The 24472-nt window shown below is 38.1% G+C and overlaps 1 protein-coding gene across 2 annotated transcripts in view; it reads right to left on the bottom strand.

Moving 5' to 3' along the window:
• Positions 1-24472, bottom strand: part of ME1 (malic enzyme 1) — a 216267-nt gene that overhangs the window by 175785 nt on the left and 16010 nt on the right. For both annotated transcript variants that reach the window (XM_033235546.1, XM_033235547.1), the window contains exon 2: positions 9788-9921. In XM_033235546.1, coding sequence (XP_033091437.1) covers positions 9788-9921 — 134 coding nt within the window. The remainder of the gene's footprint in view (positions 1-9787; positions 9922-24472) is intronic.

Below are 24472 nucleotides of genomic sequence, written 5' to 3'. Positions count from 1 at the left end.
GAAACTTTTCTTTGTGTCTGTGTCTTATGGCCTTTTTCTTTCTAGAGTCATTTCCGACCCAGAGTTATCTTTGTAAATATAAACCTTTTCATGTTATCTGTAACCTTCAATAGTTTATAGAATAAAACTTAAACTGCTCAGTTCAACTTAAAAGAATCTTGCAAAACTACTCAACAATCTTACCAGCCTTTTTGAATTGACTTTCATTCCCTAGAATAGTTGAAAATGCACAGAATTCTGAGTAAGAGATGCATGGATTCTAATGTTTGGGCAATTAGATAGACATAACCCAGAAAATAAACATATGGAAGACAAAGAGTTTAACTTCAGACATGATAAAATTAATTTGGCAATGTGGAAATTACCAATGCTAAATCAATGGTCCATTCTCAGACCTCACCCTACCTATCAGAACATTTGACAAAAGAGATATTCCTTAGGGCTCAATACACTTTCTTTCCTTGACTTCCAATCTATCATATTCTCATGGTTTTCCTCCTATCTCTGGTCATTCCTTTTCTGTTTCTTCACTGTTTTCTCCTTGATATGGTTTGGGTGTTTGTCCCTTCCAAATCTCATGTTAAAATGTAATCCCCAGTGTTGGAGATGGGTCCTGGTGGGTATTTGCATCATGGGGGTGGGTCCCTCATGAATGGCTTAGCACCAATCCCTTGGTGATGAGTTCTTGCTCTGAGTTGATGTGAGATTTGGTTGGCACTTCCCTCCTGTCTTGCTCCTGTTTCCACCATGATTGTAAGCTTCCTGAGGCCCCACCCAGGCATCAAATAATTGGTGCCATGTTTGTACAACCTGCTGAGCCATGAGTCAATTAAACCGCCTTTCTTTATAAATAACCCAGCCTCAGGTATTTCTTTATAGCAATGCAAGAACAGACTAACACACTCCTCTTCTCTGAAAGCTTTCTATTACTCATGTGAAATACATGAAGAAATTGTGTTGGCTTTACTTTCAAAATATACCCAAAATCTGGGTACCCTCATTGCTACCACCCTAGATCTAAATCACCATCATCTCTTGCCTGGATTATTATAACAGTCTCCTAAAAGCTGTCCCAGCCTACATTCTATTCTCAACATTGCAGCCAGTCTTTCTGAAATTATAGCTTAGATCATATGGCTCTTCTGGTCAAAAACCTCAAAAGCCTACCCTTTTCACTCATAGTATAGCAGAAGTCTTTAGTAGGCTACAAAGCCATACCTAATCCATCGCCCATTACCTCGCTAACTTCCTTTCCCAATTTACCATTCTTTCCCTAGCTGATTCTGCTCTAGACACAAGTCTCCCTGCTGATTCTTGAACATGCCAGCTACAAAACGCTGTTCCTCAGATTTCTTCATGGCTAACTGCTCTACCACCTTTGATTATTTGCTCAAAACTCACCTTCTCAATAGAGGCTACCCTTATCACCCAATTCAACAATGCAAACTGGCCATACCTACCCTCAGCATTCTCAGCTCCTCTTACCCTACTCTACCTTTACTTCCCCCATCCCAAGACACTAGCCATTTTCTGTCATATTTTATAATTTACCAATTTGTATTACTATTTATGAAATTTAATAATTTATATTTAAAAATAAGCTAGGCATGGTGGTGCATGCCTATAGTCCTAGCTACTAGGAAGGGTGAGGCAGGAGAACTGTTTGAGCCTAGGACGTTGAGGCCACAGTGAGTTATGGTCACGTCAGTGCGCTGCAGCCTGGGCAATAGAGTGAGACCCTCTCTCAAAATAATAATAATTTTGGCCGGGCACAGTGGCTCACACCTGTAATCCCAGCACTTTGGGAAGCCAAGGCGGGCGGATCATGAGGTCAGGAGATTGAGACCATTCTGGCTAACATGGTGAAACCCCATCTCTACTAAAAAAAAAAAAAGGTACAAAAAAATTAGCTGGGTGTGGCAGCGTGCACCCATAGTCCCAGCTACTCAGGAGGCTGAGGCAGGAGAATGGTGTGAACCTGGGAGGCGGAGCTTGCAGTGATCCAGGGTGGTGCCACTGCACTCCAATCTGGGTGACAGAGTGAGACTCTATCTCAAAAAATAAATAAATAAAAATGACTAAAATAAAATAATAATTTAAATAATTTATGTAAATTTCATGAGCTCAGAGATCATTGCCTATAACCCCAATATCTAAAAGAATACCTGACACTGAGTTGATGTTCAATATATATTGAGGAAGACTCTGTAGCAAATATATGAAGGTCACCAGCTCTTAGCAGGTAGCTGATAAACGGCCCAGGAAAAGAATATACAGTAAGGACACAAGCAGCTAAAGGAAGATGTTATGGAACAAATGAAAGAGAAGGTTGTGAAGGAGTTTAGAAAGAAGCAACTATATACACATTGGACAAACTGAGTCAGCCTCTTTGCCCAGCCACCCCACCACATCCACTGGGTTCACGAACAAAGTGGTCATGGTTGCAGGGATAGAGGTTATGTATAGTCTCAGCAACATGGACTTTCACTCACCAAGGCCAACCTGGCTATTATAGCCACTTCTGAGTGTTCAATCTGCAGCAGAGACTAACACTGATTCCCAGATGTGGCACCATTCTCCAGGGTAATCAGCCAGCTAGCTACCTGGTGGCAAGTTCATTACACTCAACAGCTTCCATTATGGGAAGGACAACTTTTTTTTCCTGGAATAGACCCTTACTTTCTATCTAAATATGCTTTCCCTGTATGCAATGCTCCTGCCAAAGCTACTACTCATGGACTTACAAAATGCCATATCTACCATCATGGTATTCCACACAGCATTGCTTCTGATCAAGGAAGTCACTTTATAGCAAATGAAGTGTGGGGAATGAGCCCATGCTCATGAAACTCACTAGTTTTAATGTTTACCAACAATCTGAAGCAACTGGCTTGACAGAACAGTGGAATGTACTTTTGAAGACTCAGTTACAGTACGAGCAAAGCGGCAATACCTTGCAGAGCTGAGGCAAGGTTCTCCAGGAGGCTGTATGTGCTCTCAATCAGTGTCCAAAAAATGGTGCTGTTTTTCTCATAGCCAGGATTCATAGGTCTAGGAATCAAGGGGTGGAAATGGGAATGGAAATTCTAACAACCCTAGTGTCACACTAGCAAAATTTCTCCTTTCTGCCCCTGTGACTTTGTGCTCTGCTGATCTAGCGGTCTTCATTCCAAAGGGAAGAACGTTTCCATCAAGAAACACAATAATAAACCCATTGAACAGGAGATTAAGACTCCACCTGGCCACTTTGAGCACCACATGCCTCTGAATTAACAGGCCAAGAAAGGAGTTACTGTGCTGGCTAGGAAAAAATGATCCTGACTACCAAGAGGAAACTAAACTGTTACGCTACAGTGGAGGCGAGAGAAAGTATGTCTGAAATACAGGTGATCCCTTAGGGTAGCTCTTAGTATTACCATGCCCTGTGATTAAAGCTAATGAAAACAACAATCCAATTCAAGCAGGATTACTAATGGGCCAGACCATTCAGGATTGAAGGTTTGAGTCACCCTCAGCAGGTAAAGAACCACAATCAGCTGAGATACTTGCTGAGGGCAAAGGGGATATGGATTGGGTCATGGAAAAAGGTAGTTATAAATACCAGCTATGACCATGTGATCAACTAAAGAAAAAGAAGACTGTAATTGCCATAAGTATTTCTTCCTTGTTTTGCTAATAATATGTACGTATACATACATAAGCAAAAATCCATATGCAAATTTCAGAAAATATAATTTTCTGCCTTCTCTTATCACCTTATCTGATAACATAAGATATACCGACTCTGCATCATAATATTTAAATACTACTAATATTACATCATAGTGTTTAAGTTAAGGAATATCGACGAGAGTAAATATCATCCAAGGATTTGGCATCTTCTTTTGAGGATAGGGTTGGTGCATTTCTGGTTGTACGCAAGACAGTTGTATTGTGTTAGCTGGAGGTATGGACTTTGTTATTGCCTTTATTCAAAGATTAAGTATGATTTGAGGAGATGCCTATGGGTGGTGTCATAGTCCATTCATTTTGCTATGACAAAAATACCATAGACTAGGTAGCTTATGAACAATAGAAATTGATTTCTCATAGTTTTGTAGGCCGGCAAGTTCAAGATCAAGGTGCCAGCAAATTCTGAGCCTGATTAGGACCCAGTCCACATAGACAGCACCTTCTCACTGCATCCTCACATAAGGGAAAGGGAAAGGCAGCTTTCCTAGGCCTCTTTTTTTAAAAAGTTTTTATTGTACTGTAAGTTCTGGGATACATGTGCAGAATGTGAGGTTTGTTACATTGGTATACATATGCCATGGGTTTGCTGCACCTATCAACTGTCATCTAGGTTTTAAGCCCGGCATGCATTAGGTATTTATCCAAATGCTCTCCCTCTACTTTCCCCCATCCCGTGACAGGCACTGGTGTGTGATGTTTCCCTCCCTGTGTCTATGTGTTCTCATTGTTCAGTTCCCACTTATGAGTGAGAACATGTGATGTTTAGTTTTCTGTTCCTCTGTTAGTTTGCTGAGGATGATAGTTTCCAGCTTATCCATGTCCCTGCAAAGGACATTAACTCATTCTTTTTTATGGCTGCATAGCATTCTATGGTGTATATGTGCCACATTTCCTTCATTCAGTCTATCATTGATGGGCATTTGGGTTGGTTTCATGTATTTGCTAATGGTTATAGTGCTGCAGTAAACATACGTGTGCATGTGTCTTTGTAGTAGAATGATCTATAATTATTTGGGTACATAACCAGTAATGGGATTGCTGGGTCAAATGGTGTTTCTGGTCCTAGATCCTTGAGGAATTGCCACACTGTCTTCCACAATGGTTGAACTAATTTATAATCCCACCAACAATGTAAAAGCATTCCTCTTTCTCCACAGCCTCACCAGCATCTATTGTTTCCTGATTTTTTAGTGATCACCATTCTAAGTGGTATAGGATGATATTTCATTGTGGTTTTGATTTGCATTTCTCTGATGATCAGTGATGATGAATTTTTTTTCATGTTTCTTGGCTGCATGTCTTCTGTTGAGAAGTGTCTGCTCATATCCTTTGTCCGCTTTTTTTTTCTTGTATTATACACGTGCAGAATGTACAGGTTTGTTACATAGGTATACACATGCCACAGTGGTTTGCTGAACCCATCAACCCATCATCTGCCCTCCCATCATGCTATCCCTCCCCTAGCCCCCCACCCCCACATAGGCATGCGTGTGTGATGTTCCCCTCCCTGTGTCCAGGTGTTGTCATTGTTCAGCTCTCACTTGTGAGTGAGAACATGCGATGTTTGTTTTCTGTGCTTGCGATAGTTTGCTGAGAATGATGGTTTCCAGCTTCACCTATGTCCCTGCAAAGGACATGAACTCACCCTTTTTTATGGCTGCATAGTATTCCATGGTGTATATGTGCAACATTTCCTTTATCTAGTCTATCACTGATGGGCATTTGTATTGATTCCAAGTCTTTACTATTGCGAACAGTGCTGCAATAAACATACATGTGCATGTGTCTTTATAGTAAAATGATTTATAATCCTTTGGGTATATACCCAGTAATGGGATTGCTGGGTCAAATGGTGTTTCTGGTTCTAGATCCTTGAGGAATTGCCACACTGTCTTCCACAGTGGTTGAACTAATTTATTCTCCCACCAACAATGTAAAAACATTCCTGTTTCTCCACATCCTCTTCAGCATCTGTTGTTTCCTGACTTTTTAATGATCGCCATTCTAAGTGGTGTCAGATGGTATTTCACTGTGGTTTTGATTTGCATTTCTCTAATGACCAGTGATGATGAGTTTGTTTTTCATGTTTGTTGGCTGCTTAAATGTCTTCTTTTGAGAAATGTCTGTTCATATCCTTTGTCCACATTTTTTTTGTATTATACTTTAAGTTCCAGGATACATGTGAAGAACGCGCAGGTTTGTTACATAGGTATACACATGCTATGGTGGTTTGCTGCACTCATCAACCCATCGTCTACCCTCCCATCATACTATCCCTCCCCTAACCCCCAACCCCATACAGGCACCAGTGTGCGATGTTCCCCTCCCTGCATTCAGGTGTTGTCATTGTTCAACTCCCACTTGTGAGTGAGAACATGCGATGTTTGGTTTTCTGTTCTTGTGTTAGTTTGCTGAGAATGATGGTTTCCAGCTTCATCTATGTCCCTGCAAAGGACATGAACTCACCCTTTTTTTATGGCTGCATAGTATTCCATGATGTATATGTGCAGCATTTTCTTTATCCAGTCTATCACTGATGGGCATTTGTATTGGTTCCAAGTCTTTGCTATTGCAAACATTGCTGCAATAAACATATGTGTGCATGTGTCTTTATAGTAGAATGATTTATAATCCTTTGGGTATATACCCAGTAATTGGATTGCTGGAGCAAATGGTATTTCTGGTTCTAGATCCTTGAGGAATTGCCACACTGTCTTCCACAATGGTTGAACTTATTTACACTCCCATCAACAATGTATAAACATTCCTGTTTCTCCACATCCTCTCCAGCATCTGTTGTTTCCTGACTTTTTAAGGATCGCCATTCTAACTGGCATGAGATGGTATCTCACTGTGGCTTTGATTTGCATTTCTCTAATGACCAGTGATGATGATTTTTTTTTTCATATGTTTATTGGCATCATAAATGTCCTCTTTTGAGAAGTGTCTGTTCATATCCTTTGCCCACTTGTTGATGGAGTTGTTTTTTGCTTGTAATTTTGTTTAAGTTCTTTGTAGATTCTGGATATTAGCCTTTTGTCAGATTGATAGATTGCAAAAATTTTCTCCCATTCTGTAGGGTGCCTGTTCACTCCAATGACAGTTTCTTTTGCTGTGCAAAAGCTCTAAGCTCTCTGGTTTAATTAGATCTCATTTGTGAATTTTGACTTTTGTTGCCATTGCTTTTGGTGTTTTAGTCATGAAGTCCTTGCCCATGCCTATGTCCTGAATGGTATTGCCTAGGTTTTCTTCCAAGGTTTTTATGGTTTTAGGTCTTACATTTAAGTCATTAATTCATCTTGAGTTAATTTTTGTATAATGTGTAAGGAAGGAGTCCAGTTTCAGTTTTCTGCATATGACTAGCCAGTTTTCCCAACATTATTTATTAAATAGGGAATCCTTTCCCCATTTCTTGCTTTTGTCAGGTTTGTCAAAGATCAGATGGCTGTAGATATATGGAGTTATTTCTGAGGCCTCTGTTCTGTTCCATTGGTCTATATATCTGTTTTGGTACCAGTACCATGTTGTTTTGGTTACTGTTGCCTTGTATAGTTTGAAGTCAGGTAGCATGATGCTTCCAGCTTTGTTCTGTTTGCTTATAATTGTCTTGGCAATGTGGGCTCTTTTTTGGTTCCATATGAAATTTGAAGCAGTTTTTTCTAATTCTGTGTAGAAAGTCAATGGTAGCTTGATGGGTATAGCACTGAATCTATAAATTACTTTGGGCAGTACAGCCATTTTCACAATATTGATTCTTCCTATCCATGAGCATGGAATGTACTTCCATTTGTTTGTGTTCCCTCATTTCCTTGAGCAGCGGTTTGTAGTTCTCCTTGAAGAGGTCCTTCACATCCCTTGTTAGCTGTATTCCTGGGTATTTTATTCTCTTTGTAGCAATTGTGAATGGAAGTTCATTCATGATTTAGCTCTCTGCTTGTCTATTGTTGGTGTAAAGGAATGCTTGTGATTTTTGCACGTTGATTTGGTATCCTGAGACTTTGCTGAAGTTGCTTATCAGTTCAAGGGGTTTTTGGGCTGAGAGGATGGGGTTTTCTAAGTATAAAATCATGTCATCTGCAAAAAGAGACTATTTGACTTCCTCTCTTCCTAATTGAATACACTTTATTTCTTTCTCTTGCCTGATTGCCCTGGCCAGAACTTCCAATACTATGTTGAACAGGAGTGATGGAGAGGGCATCCTTGCCTTACACTGGTTTTCAAAAGGAATGCTTTCAGCTTTTGCCCACTCAGTATGATATTGGCTGTGGGTCTGTCATAAACAGCTCTTAATTATTTTGAGATGTGTTTCATCAGTACCTAGTTTATTGAGAGTTTTTAACATGAAGGGATGTTTAATTTTATCAAAGGCCTTTTCTGCATCTATTGAAATAATCATGTGAGTTTTGTCATTGGTTCCGTTCATGTGATGGACTATGTTTACTGACTTGCATATGTTGAACCAGCCTTGGATCCCAGGGATGAAGCCGACTTGATTTTGGTAGATAAGTTTTTTGATGTGCTGCTGGTTTCGGTTTGCAAGTATTTTATTGAGGATTTTCACATAGACTTTCATCAGGAATATTGGCCTGACGTTTTCTCTTTTGTTGTGTCTCTTCCCAGTTTTGGTATCAGGATGATGCTGGCTTCATAAAATGAGTTAGGGAGGAGTCCCTCCTTTTCGATTGTTTTGAACAGTTTCAGAATGAATGGTACCAGCTCCTGCTTATATTTCTGGTAGAATTCAGCTATGAATCCATCTGATCCTGGGCTTTTTTGGTTGGTACTCTGGCCTCTTCTTTTTAGAGTACTAATCCCATTTCATGAGGGTGCCATTTTTATGACCTAATCATCGTCCAAAGTCCTCACTTCCAAATAACATCACACTGGGGATTAGATTTCAACATATGAATTTGCAAGGGGACACAAGCATTTGGTCCATAACAAACATGGTGTATCAACATTTGGTCAAACACTATTCTGGATGTTTCTGCACAGGTGTTTTTGGATGAGATTAACATCTAAATTGGTGGACTTAAATAAATCAGATTACCCTCCAAAATGCAGGTGGGCCTCTTCCAAATGGCTGAAGGCCTTAATAGCACAGACAGACCTCCTGTCCAGCAAAAATAAATTTTGCCAGCACACTGCCTTTGGACTCAACTGCAACTCTTCCTTCAGTCTTTGGCCTGACAACCTACCTGAAGATTTTGGATTTAACAAGCCTTCTCCCTCTCCTTCTTTCTCTCTCTCTCTATCCATTTGTATTTACATTTTCATTTACACACACACACATACACACACATCCTATCAGCTCTGTTTCTTTGGAGAACCCTGGTTAATACCAATACTTATTTGACATTGAGTTGGCTACTTCTTTTAACCCTCACAACAATGTTTTCAAATAGCTATTGTTCTCTCTAATCCATTGATGAAAAAAAAAACTAAGGTCTACAAAGGCTTAGTATCTTAGTAAGAAAGAGTGGAGTCAAAAGCAGACAGCAAAGCAGTTACAGTCACCATGGCAGGGCCTGTAGTGGTTTGCTCAAGGATCTACTGCTAGTGAGATAGAGCCAGAATTTCAATCTAAGGTTATCTAATCCCAAAGGTAGGGAAAAATATTATCTTTATCTCTGTGCAAATACAGAAACTGAATACACTACACAAAGTAAGTGACCTAAACTTCCAACCGTGTTGGAACAAAGACTGGAGGCTGGAAAAGTGTGCTTTCACCTACAATATACGTAAAGTTTGACTAAAACTCACTCTAATCTGTTTTGTTCCATTTAGGAAGGCATTTCCTGATCATTTACTTTTATGGTATCATATGATAAACATGGTCTGTCTGAGCATACAGTTTACAAAGCAAATTTTTATTTCATTCAAATGTTCTTAGAGAGAGTAAATTTTTAAAAAACATCATTGTTTACAGGCAAATTGTCCTCAAAGTTGGTTACCCTTTCCAAATCATTAAATGTTTTCATTTTCTCACCCAATAAAAAATAAACTAGGCAACTGTATAAGAGAAATATAAAAACCACCTTCAGCAACGTGTTACCTGTCAAAGTCAGAGTTCAGACGCTCAAAATTTTTTACTACTCTAAGAACCTGGATCTCCTGACTGATGAAGGAAGGTGGCAACAATCCATGAATGTTCAATTGCTGTCTCTCTTCCAGGGTAAAGGCCAAGTCCTACAGAGAAAAAAAACACACACACAATAGCATTTGAGAGGAAAGTAGACAAAAAGAATACATATAAAACCCGACAAGTATATGCAATTAAAAATCAGAAGTCTGCATCACTGGAAGCGTGGCCATGTGGCTGTGAGTAAACCATGTAAGCTCTCCATATCTCAGTTTCCCTATCTATAGAAATTAGAATACTATAATATTTCAGAGCTGTGCCACTCAGATATCATTAAGATAAAATCAGATGATGAATGGAAGGAAACTACTTAAAGACACAAAAATGAAAGAAGATATAATCATTATTACTAATGTCAGTAAATCTAAAAATAAAAAGAGAAGAGATTATTATTAGAAGAGATTTTAAAATTATGAATGTGAGTAAGACACCTGTGACCTCCTGTGATTCCACCTTTAAAATAGTTCAGGAAATGCCTTATATGATTCTGAGTTACCTGTTTCAACACTCCTCTCCCAAGTTGTAGCCTTTGATTCTTATGCACTCCTAGGCATACAAAACTTCTCACTATTACCCATACATACCACACCCTTTTATTCTTCCATGGCACATGGTCAAGATATTCTTCCCTGTTTCTCTGCCCTTCATGCCTTACCTCAAATGCTTCCTCCTCTCTAAAGCCTCAGTATATCCATTACAACCCTATTATTATACCTATGTTATCTGCTTACATGAACATTGATTGTATAAAACAAATGATAGTAACAAACTATGAAGCTCAAAAACATGAAAACTAAATAGAAATTATGCATTGATGCATAAACCACAATGGACCTAAGATATGTGCTGGCATATAATACAAGACAAAGTAATATCAGAGCAGCTACCATAGTCATTAAGAAAGTGATCTGGTAGATTAGGATAAGAAGTCCCTCTGGAGAGGCCTTCAATTGGAGACACTGAAGCCCAAGAGACTTCTTTATCTAGACTATGACTGCTGTTCCTCTGGGTTCAGTAAAAGTACACCAATATGATATGATAGTTGGTGTTATGGTGTGAACATTTGTGTCCCCCAAAATTCACATTGAAATCCTCACCCCCAAGGCGATGGCTTTAGGAAGAAGGGTCTTTGGGAGGTGATTAGAGCAGACCCCCCAAGAATAGGATTATTACCCTTATAAAAGGAACCTCAGAGAGCTTTTTACCCCTTCTGCCATGTGAGGACACAGCAAGAAGACCACTGTCTACAAATCAGGAAGCAGACCCCTCACCAGACACCAAATTTGCAGTACCTTGATGTTGAACTTCCCAGCCTCCAGAGCTGGGAGAAATAAATTTATTTTGCTTATAAGCCACCCAGCACATGGTATTCCATTACGGCAGCCTGAATGGACTAAGATAGTTGGTTTTGCTCATTGTGACTACTGCTATCTCTAATCAACCTGGATGGGTAAGAATGTGTTCACTAACTTTGCACTGAGTGATTCTACAATGATTCCTCTGTCCCTGAAAGCTTCTTGCAATGACAGAATAGTGACTCTTGAGTACTTACAAAATGTGTTACTTAGGAGAAAGGAGAGACAATTTGGTTCATCCCACAGGGAGATGACAAACTTTCATTGATTAGGAATAAACATGTCCAACCCCAGGAAGTTTGTGAAAGAGGTCAATGAATGAATAATTCCTCTCTTTCTTCTAATTTTTCATACAGATATACCCATTAATTCATGTCACTGATGGAAAGGTTTGTGTTTAATTAGTCTCCTGGGTTGAGGGCCAGACTGAAGAGAGACAAATTAATCCACTGAATGATGCCATGATAGAGCTCTCTGAAATAACTGCAAGAGCTAGCTGGGACCAATAGCTCCAGAATCTTCGGTGCAAGATGCAGTGTACAACCTTCAATTCTCATAAGGTCTCTAAGTGCTATCACACAGCTGGTGTCTAGTTGCAAGATATTTTTCATTAGCAGCCATTCTCATAGCTGCAAACTCCCCGGCTGTTACAGTTGGGCATCCTCTGAAGTTTCAATATGTGTGGACAGGAGCAGAATGGTCCCTTTCCAAGAGGAAAATCCAGCTTGTTCAACTGTGAACCAATCACCCTCTCTTGGACCTAAATGGCAGACGGTACAATCTGTCAGTCCTTTGCCCAGCAGTTCCAGCTGGCACCAGGAGACATTTGTGGTATTGCCTAAACTCTTTGCTTGCCATTTACTTTTTTACTTATGGTTCACATCCCCACAACAGAATGAAAACTTCACAGGGCCACAGAATTTTGTTTTCTTCACTGCTTTCTCCCTAGTGCTTACAACAGTGCCTGACATAATTAGAACTCAGTAATTTGTTGCACATAAAATTTTAACATAGTCAATAGAATATTTATAATTCATTAGAATGTATTATTAGAAAATTTAGAATTCATAGAAAATGTCAAATATTCAAATTTTGAGACATTAAAATTTTTTAAATCTATTACATTGCTGCTCAAAAACCTGATTAGCACATTCATTCTGATCAAATTACTTTCAAAATTCAAAGCAACAAGAGATATTTGCATGAAAAAGTAATTTATAAAATGGAAGACAAACTTCACTTGTTAAATATATAACTGGGAAGACAACATTTAAGTCAAAATGTCATGAAATAACTCCTTGGAAAGAGATAAAACTATGAACAGTAATACATTTGAAAAAGAAAGAAAAGAAAACTCAGATTTTTATGTAACTAGAAAATGAAAAGGGGGAAGGAAAGCTGGCTAAAGTCTCAAAAATATACAAATATATGTGAAGAAGCAGTAAACTTCTGAGTGTTATGCCTTGAAAATCTGCCCAAAAACATAATAATCAAAATATAATATTTTGATAAGTCTTGTGAGAAGTACTAGCATATGCTCTTTCATTCCCTGAATAATGGCACTTAACATTTATTGCTATAGTTAGCCAGTCTTTTCACATAAATTTTCCAATGGTCTGTTCTGAAACTGATTCCTAAATCTAACAATTCTCCATATCTTATGCCATGTAAATAATAATGTCATCTAGAAATCTTTTTATATTCTTTGATGTTTAGTAACTACAAACTCCCAAACACTGTTAGCCAAATTTTCTAAGACATACTAAAGTGCTAATTCAATTATTTTAAAAACAACAGTAACAAAACCTAGGGCTTAGAAATTTAGGGAACTGGACCAAGTTAAAGTCCTAGGATTGGGGAGAAAAACAGTCCTATGGGCCAGTCGCGGTGGCTTACACATGTAATCCCAGCACTTTGGGAGGCCAGGGCAGGTGGGAGTTTGAGACCAGCCTGGCCAATATGGTGAAACCCCATCTCTACTAAAATTACAAAAATTAGCCGGGCATGGTGACATGCACCTGTAGTCCCAACTACTTGGGAGGATGGGGCAGAAGAATTGCTTGAACCTGGGAAGCAGAGATTGCAGTGAGCTAAGATAGCAGCACTGCACTCCAGCCTAGATGACAGAACAAGACTCTGTCTCAAAAAAAAAAAAAAAGAATGAAAAAAAAAACTAGTCCTATGATTGGTGATAGACATTCTATCACTACCCTTTATAAGTTAAAAGAACATCAACAAACAAGTAAACTTAAATCTTAAAAAAAAAAACCCTGAAAATTTTAAAATGGATATTGTATTATTTCATTTAAGCCACAGTTTCTATTTTTCATACTAACAGAGACATATTAATTAGAGATCTATTTTGTAGAAATTTATAGGCAGGTCAGTCATGTCTAAAGTTTGAAGTAAAATATTTCGAAGAATTTTTACCTTAGCATTATCCTGCAGGGCCTACCCAACAAAGGATAATTAACTCAAATTATACATGCAAGTTCTAACTTTCATTTGATTTCTATCAAGTCTTTCATGTAGTTGAAAATACTAGATGTCTATATACATGTGTGTATCTATATACCTAATATATATACACACTATATATATATATATACACACATACATACACACACACACACACCACACACACACACACACACACACACCTAATATATATATATTAGGTTTCCAAAACACCTGTACATCTAATTCTCTAAAGGCATCCTCATATATGCTAAGTTTGACCCTGGTTTTTCTCCTTTTTGTCTTTTCTTTCCTGTCCCTATTCCTTATAAAACCTTTGGACTAGATCCCTAGACAGCAGAATGGTACGTTGTTTCACTGCTGAGGGCAGCAAACAGGACAACTGTTCGTCTGGACTGTGCTAATTAACTTATGTATATCTTCTTGAGAAAACCGAGACTATCAAGCAGAAATGAAAAGAAAATTCCTGACATGACAAAGGACTTGTATTAGAAATGATATTTGCAGGGAGCAAGCATAACTGAGAAAGAAACTTTGTCCTGAGTAATTTATTAGAAACTATTTTCATAAAAACAGAATAAATATAGTATGTATTCTGCACTAAGGATCCTTAATATTTCCAATGAACGACTTTCTTTTTTCCCTGAAAAACTACTAAATCAAGCTGAACTGCAAAAAAAAAAAAAAAAAAAAAAAAAAAAAAAAAAGGAAATCTTTATCTTATTCACAAAGATCTTTAAGACAGTTAATCTATACATGTATGAAAATTCATTATGGTAACAGAACTTATAATTTAAATGTTTGAGGCTATGATTATATTATGGCAGAGATGGTTTGTGTGTTCTGTGTAACTAGTGTAATCCCTAGTGTCTAGAATAATACCTGTGTGGCACTTCATAGGCAATCAACAAAAATGTGTTGGATTAACTAACTAATGATTAATTAATTATACTTGTTACAGTACATTTCAGAGAACACAAGGCAGAAAAGTGAATAAGGAAGGTTAAAAATGGTAGAGAAGCAAATGGAAAGTAATAATTGCAAATATTTTGAAACAACAAAAGTCCTTCAACTGGTAAATGGATAAAACTGAGGTATATCCATACACTAAAATATTACCCAACAGTAAAAGAAACAAACTATACACAAAATATAGATGAATATTAAATGCATTATGTTAAGTGAAAGAAGCCAGACTCAGAAGGGTACATACTGCATGGTTCCATTTATATGACATTCTGAAAAAGCAAAATTATATAGGTAGAAAAAGATCAGTAGTTGCCAGGGACTGGGAGTGGAAAAAAGGGTTTGACTTCAAAGAGGAGGCAAAAAAAAAAATGTTTTTCAGTGATAGAACCATTCCTTTTTGTGGTGCCGGTGACACAACATTGTATATTTATCAAAACTAATAGAACTGTACATCAAAAAGTAAATTTCATTATATTGAATTTTATTAGGCTCTATAGAGTCAATTCAGTAACTAATATTCTCTTCACTTAAAAAGAAATATAATTACAATGACAAAAAATTGTTTAGCAAATTATTGATATATTTCATATTCCACCACCCAGGCTCAAGTGGTCCTCCTGCTCAGTCTCCCAAGTAGCTAAGACAATAGGCACGTACCACCATGCTCAGCTAATTGTTTTTGTATTTTTTGGTAGAGACTGGGTTTCATCATGTTGCTCCAGACTAGTCTCGAACTCCTGAGCTCAAGCGATCTGTCTGCCTTGGCCTCCCAAAGTCCTAGGATTACTACACAATCAAATAAAGCAAAGAATATTTTAGGCCACGCATAGTGGCTCACACATCCAACCTAAAATATTCTTTATCTAATACGATTGTCTTTAAATCCTTTATGAAAATTTTTCTTAATTTTTTATTTCAAATGAATTATAGATATTTTATTAATGTGACTTCGCAAACAATATAGTAGATCTATCTTAAAATTATTTCTTCATATCAACAAAGTTTTAGAATTAATTTTAATGCTAATTTGGGGGACAAATTATTTATATATAAAGAGTACAGGAAAAGGATCCTTTATATTTTTATTATTTATTATTCTGAAATAGAGATAAAATTGAGCTTGTTTTAAGGGTCATATTTTCAATTTATTAACATAGTTTATGTGCATATTTTACATCCACATTAAGAGAAGCGATACTAATTTGTCCTGAACACATTCTTGAAGGGTTCTTTCCTCCAAGGTTTCTATAGGGTCAAAAATTGTTCTTTGAAAATGTTTATTTTTAAATTCTAATTGACAATATAGATAATTTCTAGAATTGGCTGGGCATGATGCCACACACCTGTAATCCCAGCACATTGGGAGGGTAAAGCAGAATGATGACTTGAGCCCAGGAGGGCAAGTCCAGCCTGGGCCACACAGGAAGATACTACCTCCACAAAAAAATAAAAATAAATTAGCCAGGTGTGGTGGTGTATGCCTGTGGTCCCAGCTACTCAAGAGGCTGAGGTGGAGGGGGGCTCCCAAGATGGCCGAATAGGAACAGCTCCAGCCTCCAGCTCCCGGCATGAGTGACACAGAAGACGGGTGATTTCTGCATTTTCAACTGAGGTACTGGGTTCATCTCACTGAGGCATGTCAGACAGTCAGTGCTGGTCAGTGGGTGCAGCCCAATCAGCGAGAGCTGAAGCAGGGCAAGGCATTGCCTCACTGGGAAGCACAAGGGGGAAGGGAATTCCTTTTCCTAGCCAAGGGAAACTGAGACACACAACATCCGGAAAATGAGGTAACTCCCACCCTAATACTGCTCTTTTCCAAGGGTCTTAGCAAACAGCACACCAGGAGATTATATCCCATGCCTGGCCCAGAGGGTTCCACACCCACAGAGCCTCCCTCATTGCTAGCACAGCAGTCTGAGATCTAACTGCAAGGTGGCAGCGAGGCGGGGGGAGGGGCCCCCACCATTGCTGAGGATTAAGTAGGTAAACAAAGCCGCAGGGAAGTTTGACTGGGTGGAGCCCACCACAGCTCAAGGAGGCCTGCCTGCCTCTGTAGACTCCACCTCTGGGGACAGGGCATAGCTAAACAAAAACTGCAGAAACCTCTGCAGATATAAATGTCCCTGTCTGACAGCTTTGAAGACAGCAGTGGTTCTCCCAGCATGGAGGTTGAGATCTGAGAATGGACAGACTGCCTGCTCAAGTGGGTCCCTGATCTTTGAGTAGCCTAATTGGGAGACATCCCCCACTAGGTGAAGACTGACACCTCGCACCTCGCACGGCTGGGTACACCTCTGAGGCAAAGTTTCCAGAGCAAGAATCAGACAGCAACACTTGCTGTTCAGCAATATTCTACCTTCTGCAGTCTCTGCTGCTGATACCCAGGCAAACAGGGTCTGGAGTGGACCTCAAGCAAACTCCAACAGACCTGCAGCTGAGGGTCCTGACTGTTAGAAGGAAAATGAACAAACAGAAAGGATACCCACACCAAAACCCCATCAGTATGTCACCATCATCAAAGATCAAAGGCAGATAAAACCACAAAGATGGGGAAAAAGCAGTGCTGAAAAGCCAGAAATTCAAAAAATCAGAGCGCATCTCCCCCTGCAAAGGAACGCAGCTCATCGCCAGCAACGGAACAAAGCTGGACGGAGAATGACTTTGACAAGTTGAGAGAAGAAGGCTTCAGTTGATCAAACTTCTCGGAGCTAAAGCAGGAACTACATACCCAGCACAAAGAAACTAAAAACCTTGAAAAAAGAATGGATGAATGGATAACTAGAATAACCAATGCAGAGAAGTCCACAAAAGAACTGATACAGATGAAAACCATGACACGAGAACTATGTGACAAATGCACAAGCTTCAGTAACCAACTCGATCACCTGGAAGAAAGACTATCAGTGATTGAAGATCAAATGAATGAAATGAAGCAAGAAGAGAAGTATAGGGAAAAAAGAATAAAAAGAAATGAACAAAGCCTCCAAGAAATATGGAATTATGTGAAAAGACCAAATCTATGTCTGATTGGTGTGCCTGAAAGTGACAGGGAAAATGGAACCAAGTTGGAAAACATGCTGCAGGATATCATCCAAGAGAACCTCCCAACCTAGCAAGGCAGGCCAACATTCAAATTCAGGAAATACAGAGAATGCCACAAAGATACTCCTCAAGAAGAGCAACTCCAAGACACATAATTGTCAGATTCACCAAAGTTGAAAGGAAGGAAAAAATGTTAAGGGCAGCCAGAGAGAAAGGTCAGGTTACCCACAAAGGGAAGCCCATCAGACTAACAGCAGATCTCTCAGCAGAAACTCTACAAGCCAGAAGAGACTGGGGGCCAATATTCAACATTCTTAAGGAAAAGAATTTTAAACCCAGAATTTCATATCCAGCCAAACTAAGTTTCAAAAGTGAAGGAGAAATAAAATCCTTTACAGATAAGCAAATGCTTAGAGATTTTGTCACCACCAGGCCTGCCTTACAAGAGACCCTGAAGGAAGCACTAAACATGGAAAGGAACAACCAGTACCAGCCATTGCAAAAACATGCCAAAATGTAAAGACCATCGATGCTAGGAAGAAACTGCATCAACTTACGAGCAAAATAACCAGCTAATATCATAATGACAGGATCAAGTTCACAATAACAATATTAACTTTAAACGTAAATGAACTAAATGGTCCAATTAAAAGACACAGACTGGCAAATTGGATAAAGAGTCAAGACCCATCAGTTTGCTGTATTCAGGAGACCCACCTCACATGCAGAGACACACATAGGCTCAAAATAAAGGGATGGAGGAAGATCTACCAAGCAAATGGAAATGGAAAAAGGCAGGGGTTGCAATCCTAGTCTCTGATATAATAGACTTTAAACCATCAAAGATCAAAAGAGACAAAGAAGGCCATTACATAATGGTAAAGGGATCAATTCATCAGGAAGAGCTAACTATCCTAAATATATATGCACCCAATACAGACATGAGCACCCAGATTCATAAAGCATGTCCTTAGAGACTTACAATGAGACTTAGATTCCCATACAATAATAATGGGAGACTTTAACACCCCACTGTCAACATTAGACAGATCAATGAGACAGAAAGTTAACAAGGATATCCAGGAATTGAACTCAACTCTGCACCAAGCAGACCTAATAGACATCTACAGAACTCTCCAACCCAAATCAACAGAATATACATTCTTCTCAGCACCACATGGCACTTATTCCAAAATTGACCACATAGTTGGAAGTAAAGCACTCCTCACAAATGTAAAAGAACAGAAATTATAACAAACTGTGTCTCAGACCACAGTGCAAACTAGAACTCAGGACTAAGAAACTCAATCAAAACTGCTCAACTATATGGAAACGGAACAACCTGCTCCTGAATGACTACTGGGTACATAACGAAATGAAGGCAGAAATAAAGATGTTCTTTGAAACCAATGAGAACAAAGATACAACGTACCAGAATCTCAGGGACACATTTAAAGCAGTATGTAGAGGGAAATTTACAGCACTAAATGCCCACAAGAGAAAGCAGGAAAGATCTAAAATTGACACTGTAACATCACAATGAAAAGAACCAGAGAAAAAAGAGCAAACACATTCAAAAGTTAGCAGAAGGCAAGAATAACTAAGATCAGAGCAGAACTGAATGAGATAGAGACACAAAAAAACCCTTCAAAAAATCAGTGAATGCAGGAGCTGGCTTTTTGGAAAGATCAACAAAACGATAGACTGCTAGCAAGACTAATAAAGAAGAAAAGAGAGAAGAATCAAATAGACGCAATAAAAAATGATAAAGGGGATATCACCACCGACCCCACAGAAATACAAACTACCATCAGAGAATACTATAAACACCTCTACGCAAATAAACTAGAAAACCAAGACGAAATGGATAAATTCCTGGACATATACACTCTCTCAAGACTAAACCAGGAAGAAGTTGAATCCCTGAATAGATCAATAGCAGGTTCTGAAATTGAGGCAATAATTAATAACCTACCAGCCAAAAAAAGTCCAGGACCAGATGGATTCACAGCTGAATTCTACCAGAGGTACAAAGAGGAGTTCATAACATTCCCTCTGAAACTATTCCAATCATTAGAAAAAGAATCCTCCCTAACTCATTTTATGGCCTATTTTATGAGGCCAACATCATCCTGATTCCAAAGCCTGGCAGAGACACAACAAAAAAAGAGAATTTTAGACCAATATCCCTGATGAACATCGATGCAAAAATCCTCAATAAAATACTGGCAAACCAAATCCAGCAGCACATCAAAAAGCTTATCCACCATGATCAAGTGGGCTTCATCCCTGGGATGCAAGGCTGGTTCAACATACGCAAATCAATAAACGTAATCCAGCATATAAACAGAACCAAAGACAAAAACCACATGATTATCTCAATAGATGCAGAAAAGGCCTTTGACAAAATTCAACAGCCCATCATGCTAAAAACTCTCAATAAATTTGGAATTGATGGAACGTATCTCAAAATAATACGAGCTATTTATGACAAAGCCACAGCCAATATCATACTGAATGGGCAAAAACTGGAAGCATTCCCTTTGAAAACCAGCACAAGACAGTGATGCCCTCTCTCACCACTCCTATTCAACATAGTGTTGGAAGTTCTGGCTAGGGTAATCAGGCAAGAGAAAGAAATAAAGGGTATTCAATTAGGAAAAGAGGAAGTCAAATTGTCCCTGTTTGTAGATGACATGATTATATACTTAGAAAACCCCATCGTCTCAGCCCAAAATCTCCTTAAGCTGATAAGAAACTTCAGCAAAGTCTCAGGATACAAAATCAATGTGCAAAAATCACAAGCATTCTTATACACCAATAACAGACAGAGAACGAAATCATGAATGAACTCCCATTCACAATTGCTTCAAAGAGAATAAAATACCTAGGAATCCAACTTACAAGGGATGTGAAGGACCTCTTCAAGAAGAACTACAAACCACTACTCAGTGAAATAAAAGAGGATGCAAACAAATGGAAGAACATTCCATGCTCATGGATAGGAAGAATCAATATCGTGAAAATGGCCACACTGCCCAAGGTAATTTATAGATTCAATGCCATCCCCATTAAGTTACCAATGACTTTCTTCACAGAATTGGAAAAAACTGCTTTAAAGTTCATATGGAACCAAAAAAGAGCCCGCATTGCCAAGACAATCCTAAGCCAAAAGAACAAAGCTGGTGGCATCACGCTACCTGACTTCAAACTATACTACAAGGCTACAGTAACCTAAACAGAATGGTCCTGGTACCAAAACAGAGATATAGATCAATGGAACAGAACAGAGCCCTCAGAAATTATACTACACATCTACAGCCATCTGATCTTTAACAAACCTGACAAAAACAAGAAATGGGGAAAGGATTCCCTATTTAATAAATGGTACTGGAAAAATTGGCTAGCCATAAGTAGAAAGCTGAAACTGGATCCTTTCCTTACTCCTTATACAAAAATTGGTGAACCAATATTTATATGTTACTATACACTAAAATCTACAGTTTCCATTAGGGCTCACTCTGTGTTGTAGTTTCATGGGTTTCAACAAATGCATAAGGCCATGTAGCTACCACTATAGTATCATATAGAATAGTTTCATCACCTGGAAAATTAGCTAGCCATAAATAGAAATCTGAAACTGGATCCTTTCCTTACTCCTTATACAAAAATTAATTCAAGACGGATTAGAGACTTAAATGTTAGACCTAAAACCATAAAAACCTTAGAAGAAAACCTAGGTAATACCATTCAGGACATAGACATGGGCAAGGACTTCATGTCTAAAACACCAAAAGCAACAGCAACAAAAGCCATAGTTGACAAATGGGATCTAATTAAACTAAAGAGCTTCTGCACAGCAAAAGAAACTACCATCAGAGTGAACAATCAACCTACAGAGTGGGAGAAAATTTTTGCAATCTATTCATCTGACAAAGGGCTAATATCCAGAACCTATAAAGAACTCAAACAAATTTACATGAAAAAAAAAACAAACAACCCCATCAAAAAGTGGGCAAAGGATATGAACAGACACTTTTCAAAAGAAGACATTTATACAGCCAACAGACACATGAAAAAATGCTCATCATCACTCGCCATCAGTGAAATGCAAATCAAAACCACAATGAGATACCATCTCACACCAGTTAGAATGGTGATCATTAAAAAGTCAGGAAACAACAGGTGCTGGAGAGGATGTGGAGAAATAGGAACTCTTTTACACTGTTAGTGGGATTGTAAACTAGTTCAACCATTGTGGAAAACAGTGTGGAGATTCCTCAAGGATCTACAACTAGAAATACCATTCGACCCAGCCATCCCATTACTGGGGATATACCCAAAGGATTATAAATCATGCCGCTATAAAGACACATGCACACATATGTTTACTGCGGCACTATTCACAATAGCAAAGACTTGGAATCAACCCAAATGTCCATCAGTGACAAACTGGATTAAGAAAATGTGGCAAATATACACCATGGAATACTATGCAGCCATAAAAAATGATGAATTCATGTCCTTTGTGGGGACATGGATGCAGCTGGAAACCATCATTCTCAGCAAACTACCACAAGATCAGAAAACCAAGCACTGCATGTTCTCACTCATAGGTGGGAATTGAACAATGAGATCACTTGGACACAGGAAGGGGAACATCACCCGCCGGGGCCTATTGTGGGGCGGGGGTTTGGGGGAGGAATAGCATTAGGAGATATACCTAATGTAAATGATGAGTTAATGGGTGCAGCACACCAACATGGCACATGTATACATATGTAACAAACCTGCACGTTGTGCACATGTACCCTAGAATTTAAGGTATAATAAAAAAAAAAAAAAAAAGAAAAAGGGGCTGAGGTGGGAAGATCGTTTGATCCTGGGAGGTTGAAGTTGCAATAAGCTGAGATTACACCATTGCACTCCAGCCTGGATGACAGAGCTAGACTCCGTCTTGAAAAAAAGAAAAAACTAAACTAAAAAAATAATTTTCCTGATGGCATCCAACCCCATTTTTCCCCAAAAAAATCAGCCAGATGACATATGTATTTATAAGGTAAAGTTTATATCAGAAAATAATCATATAAAAATAATTACTTTGAATGCATTTAACTATACAAATTAATTCTTCACTATTATCTTATGTAAAGGACAGAAAACCAATTATTCAAGACCAACAATATATTAAACACAACTTCTTTACAAAAAAGATCATTTGGTTTCATTGTATAGCAATTAATTTTTACTCATGTCATATATAAAGTAATTTTAACCTGGTAATGATTACGACAATATACCTAAAATACATTCAGCTAAGTCTTGGCCTTTGATACCCTAAAATTTACAGCAAAATATCACTTTACAGTACCCCCAAATTATTTCATTGAGGTATGAATATAGGATATAAGCAAGTGTTACAATTTTGTGATTTAAGTGACATGTTTGCTTAAATTTTTTTTAAAAAAGGAAAGAACACCTGTACCTAAGAGAGCAAATGGATTTTTAAAACATTGGATGAGAGGTTTAAGTATTTTTCACTTAAAAGTCTTATTACTGGCTGGGCGCGGTGGCTCAAGCCTGTAATCCCAGCACTTTGGGAGGCCGAGGCGGGCAGATCACGAGGTCAGGAGATCGAGACCCTCCTGGCTAACACGGTGAAACCCCGTCTCTACTAAAAATACAAAAAAAAAAAAAAAGTCTTATTACTGATCATTACAGATTCTTTCTAAGGCTGAAAAATTGTTAGCCATCAACATCAACACTAAATTTTCCCAAATATATTTCTTGAAATCACTGAAATCATTTGAAAAGTTTCAAAAGCTTTTCAGCAAGATAGAGTGCTATTTTACCATGAGAAGTTGTAAGGCAAATTTCACAGTTACTAAATCAATAGAGAAAAGTATCTGTTAAATAAGCAGATTGAGACTTTTCAGTAAATAACTGAAACTAGCAATGTACACAAATGATGAAAAATCAAAATTTAAGATCTTCAATTGAAACATGTATGAATAATCAAAAAAAACCACTGGTTGCCAGTAGAGTTCCTAGTTATCATATGTACCTTTACACTGTTTTAAAAAATCTTATACATGTGACAAAATCCTCTATGCCTATGACAGTGTGTATAGTGATTACTCATATAGTGAACCAGAAAGATCAGAATTATAAAATAATCCTCTATTGTGTCTTGATTTCTTAACTCTTCAAGCTAATGGAAGAATCTGCAGACTATGAGCATTAGACGGCAATTCCAACACATTTAATTACCAATTAATTTACACATGAAGTTGCAAATGTCTGTTTCTTCCTGTGTCCCTTGCCTATCCCTGAATAATGATCTCCTTCAAGGGCTAATTCTATCATAGAATTTCCCATACTTCATTGTTTCTGCTTACCTGCTGTTTTACCCAGGTCTGGAAGACAGGCAATATACTATTCATATTTGTATGACAGCACTAGTACAATGTCGGGATGGAGCAGGGCCTTAATACATTTTAAATAAAAAAATGGATGCATAAATATATTAATGTGAAACAAATTTTCAGTACTCTGTGGTTCAGTTATGTGTAGTTCTATTTTGAATAACCAAATCATTGAATTCAAATTTCAAACAAAGATTTATTTATGCAATAGTACAAAGAGTGCTCATGATTTTTAAAATCTCCCAAATAATAATTACGCTTTCCACACATACGTTAGGAAATCATTTAATTAAACTAATCCACTATTAACACGTTTTTTCATTGACTTT

This window comes from Trachypithecus francoisi, unplaced genomic scaffold, assembly GCF_009764315.1.
Source record: "Trachypithecus francoisi isolate TF-2019V2 unplaced genomic scaffold, Tfra_2.0 Lachesis_group15, whole genome shotgun sequence".
Taxonomy (NCBI): domain Eukaryota; kingdom Metazoa; phylum Chordata; class Mammalia; order Primates; family Cercopithecidae; genus Trachypithecus; species Trachypithecus francoisi.
The sequence above is the reverse complement of the archived record's forward strand: the minus strand, read 5'-3'. Positions and strand labels throughout refer to the sequence as shown.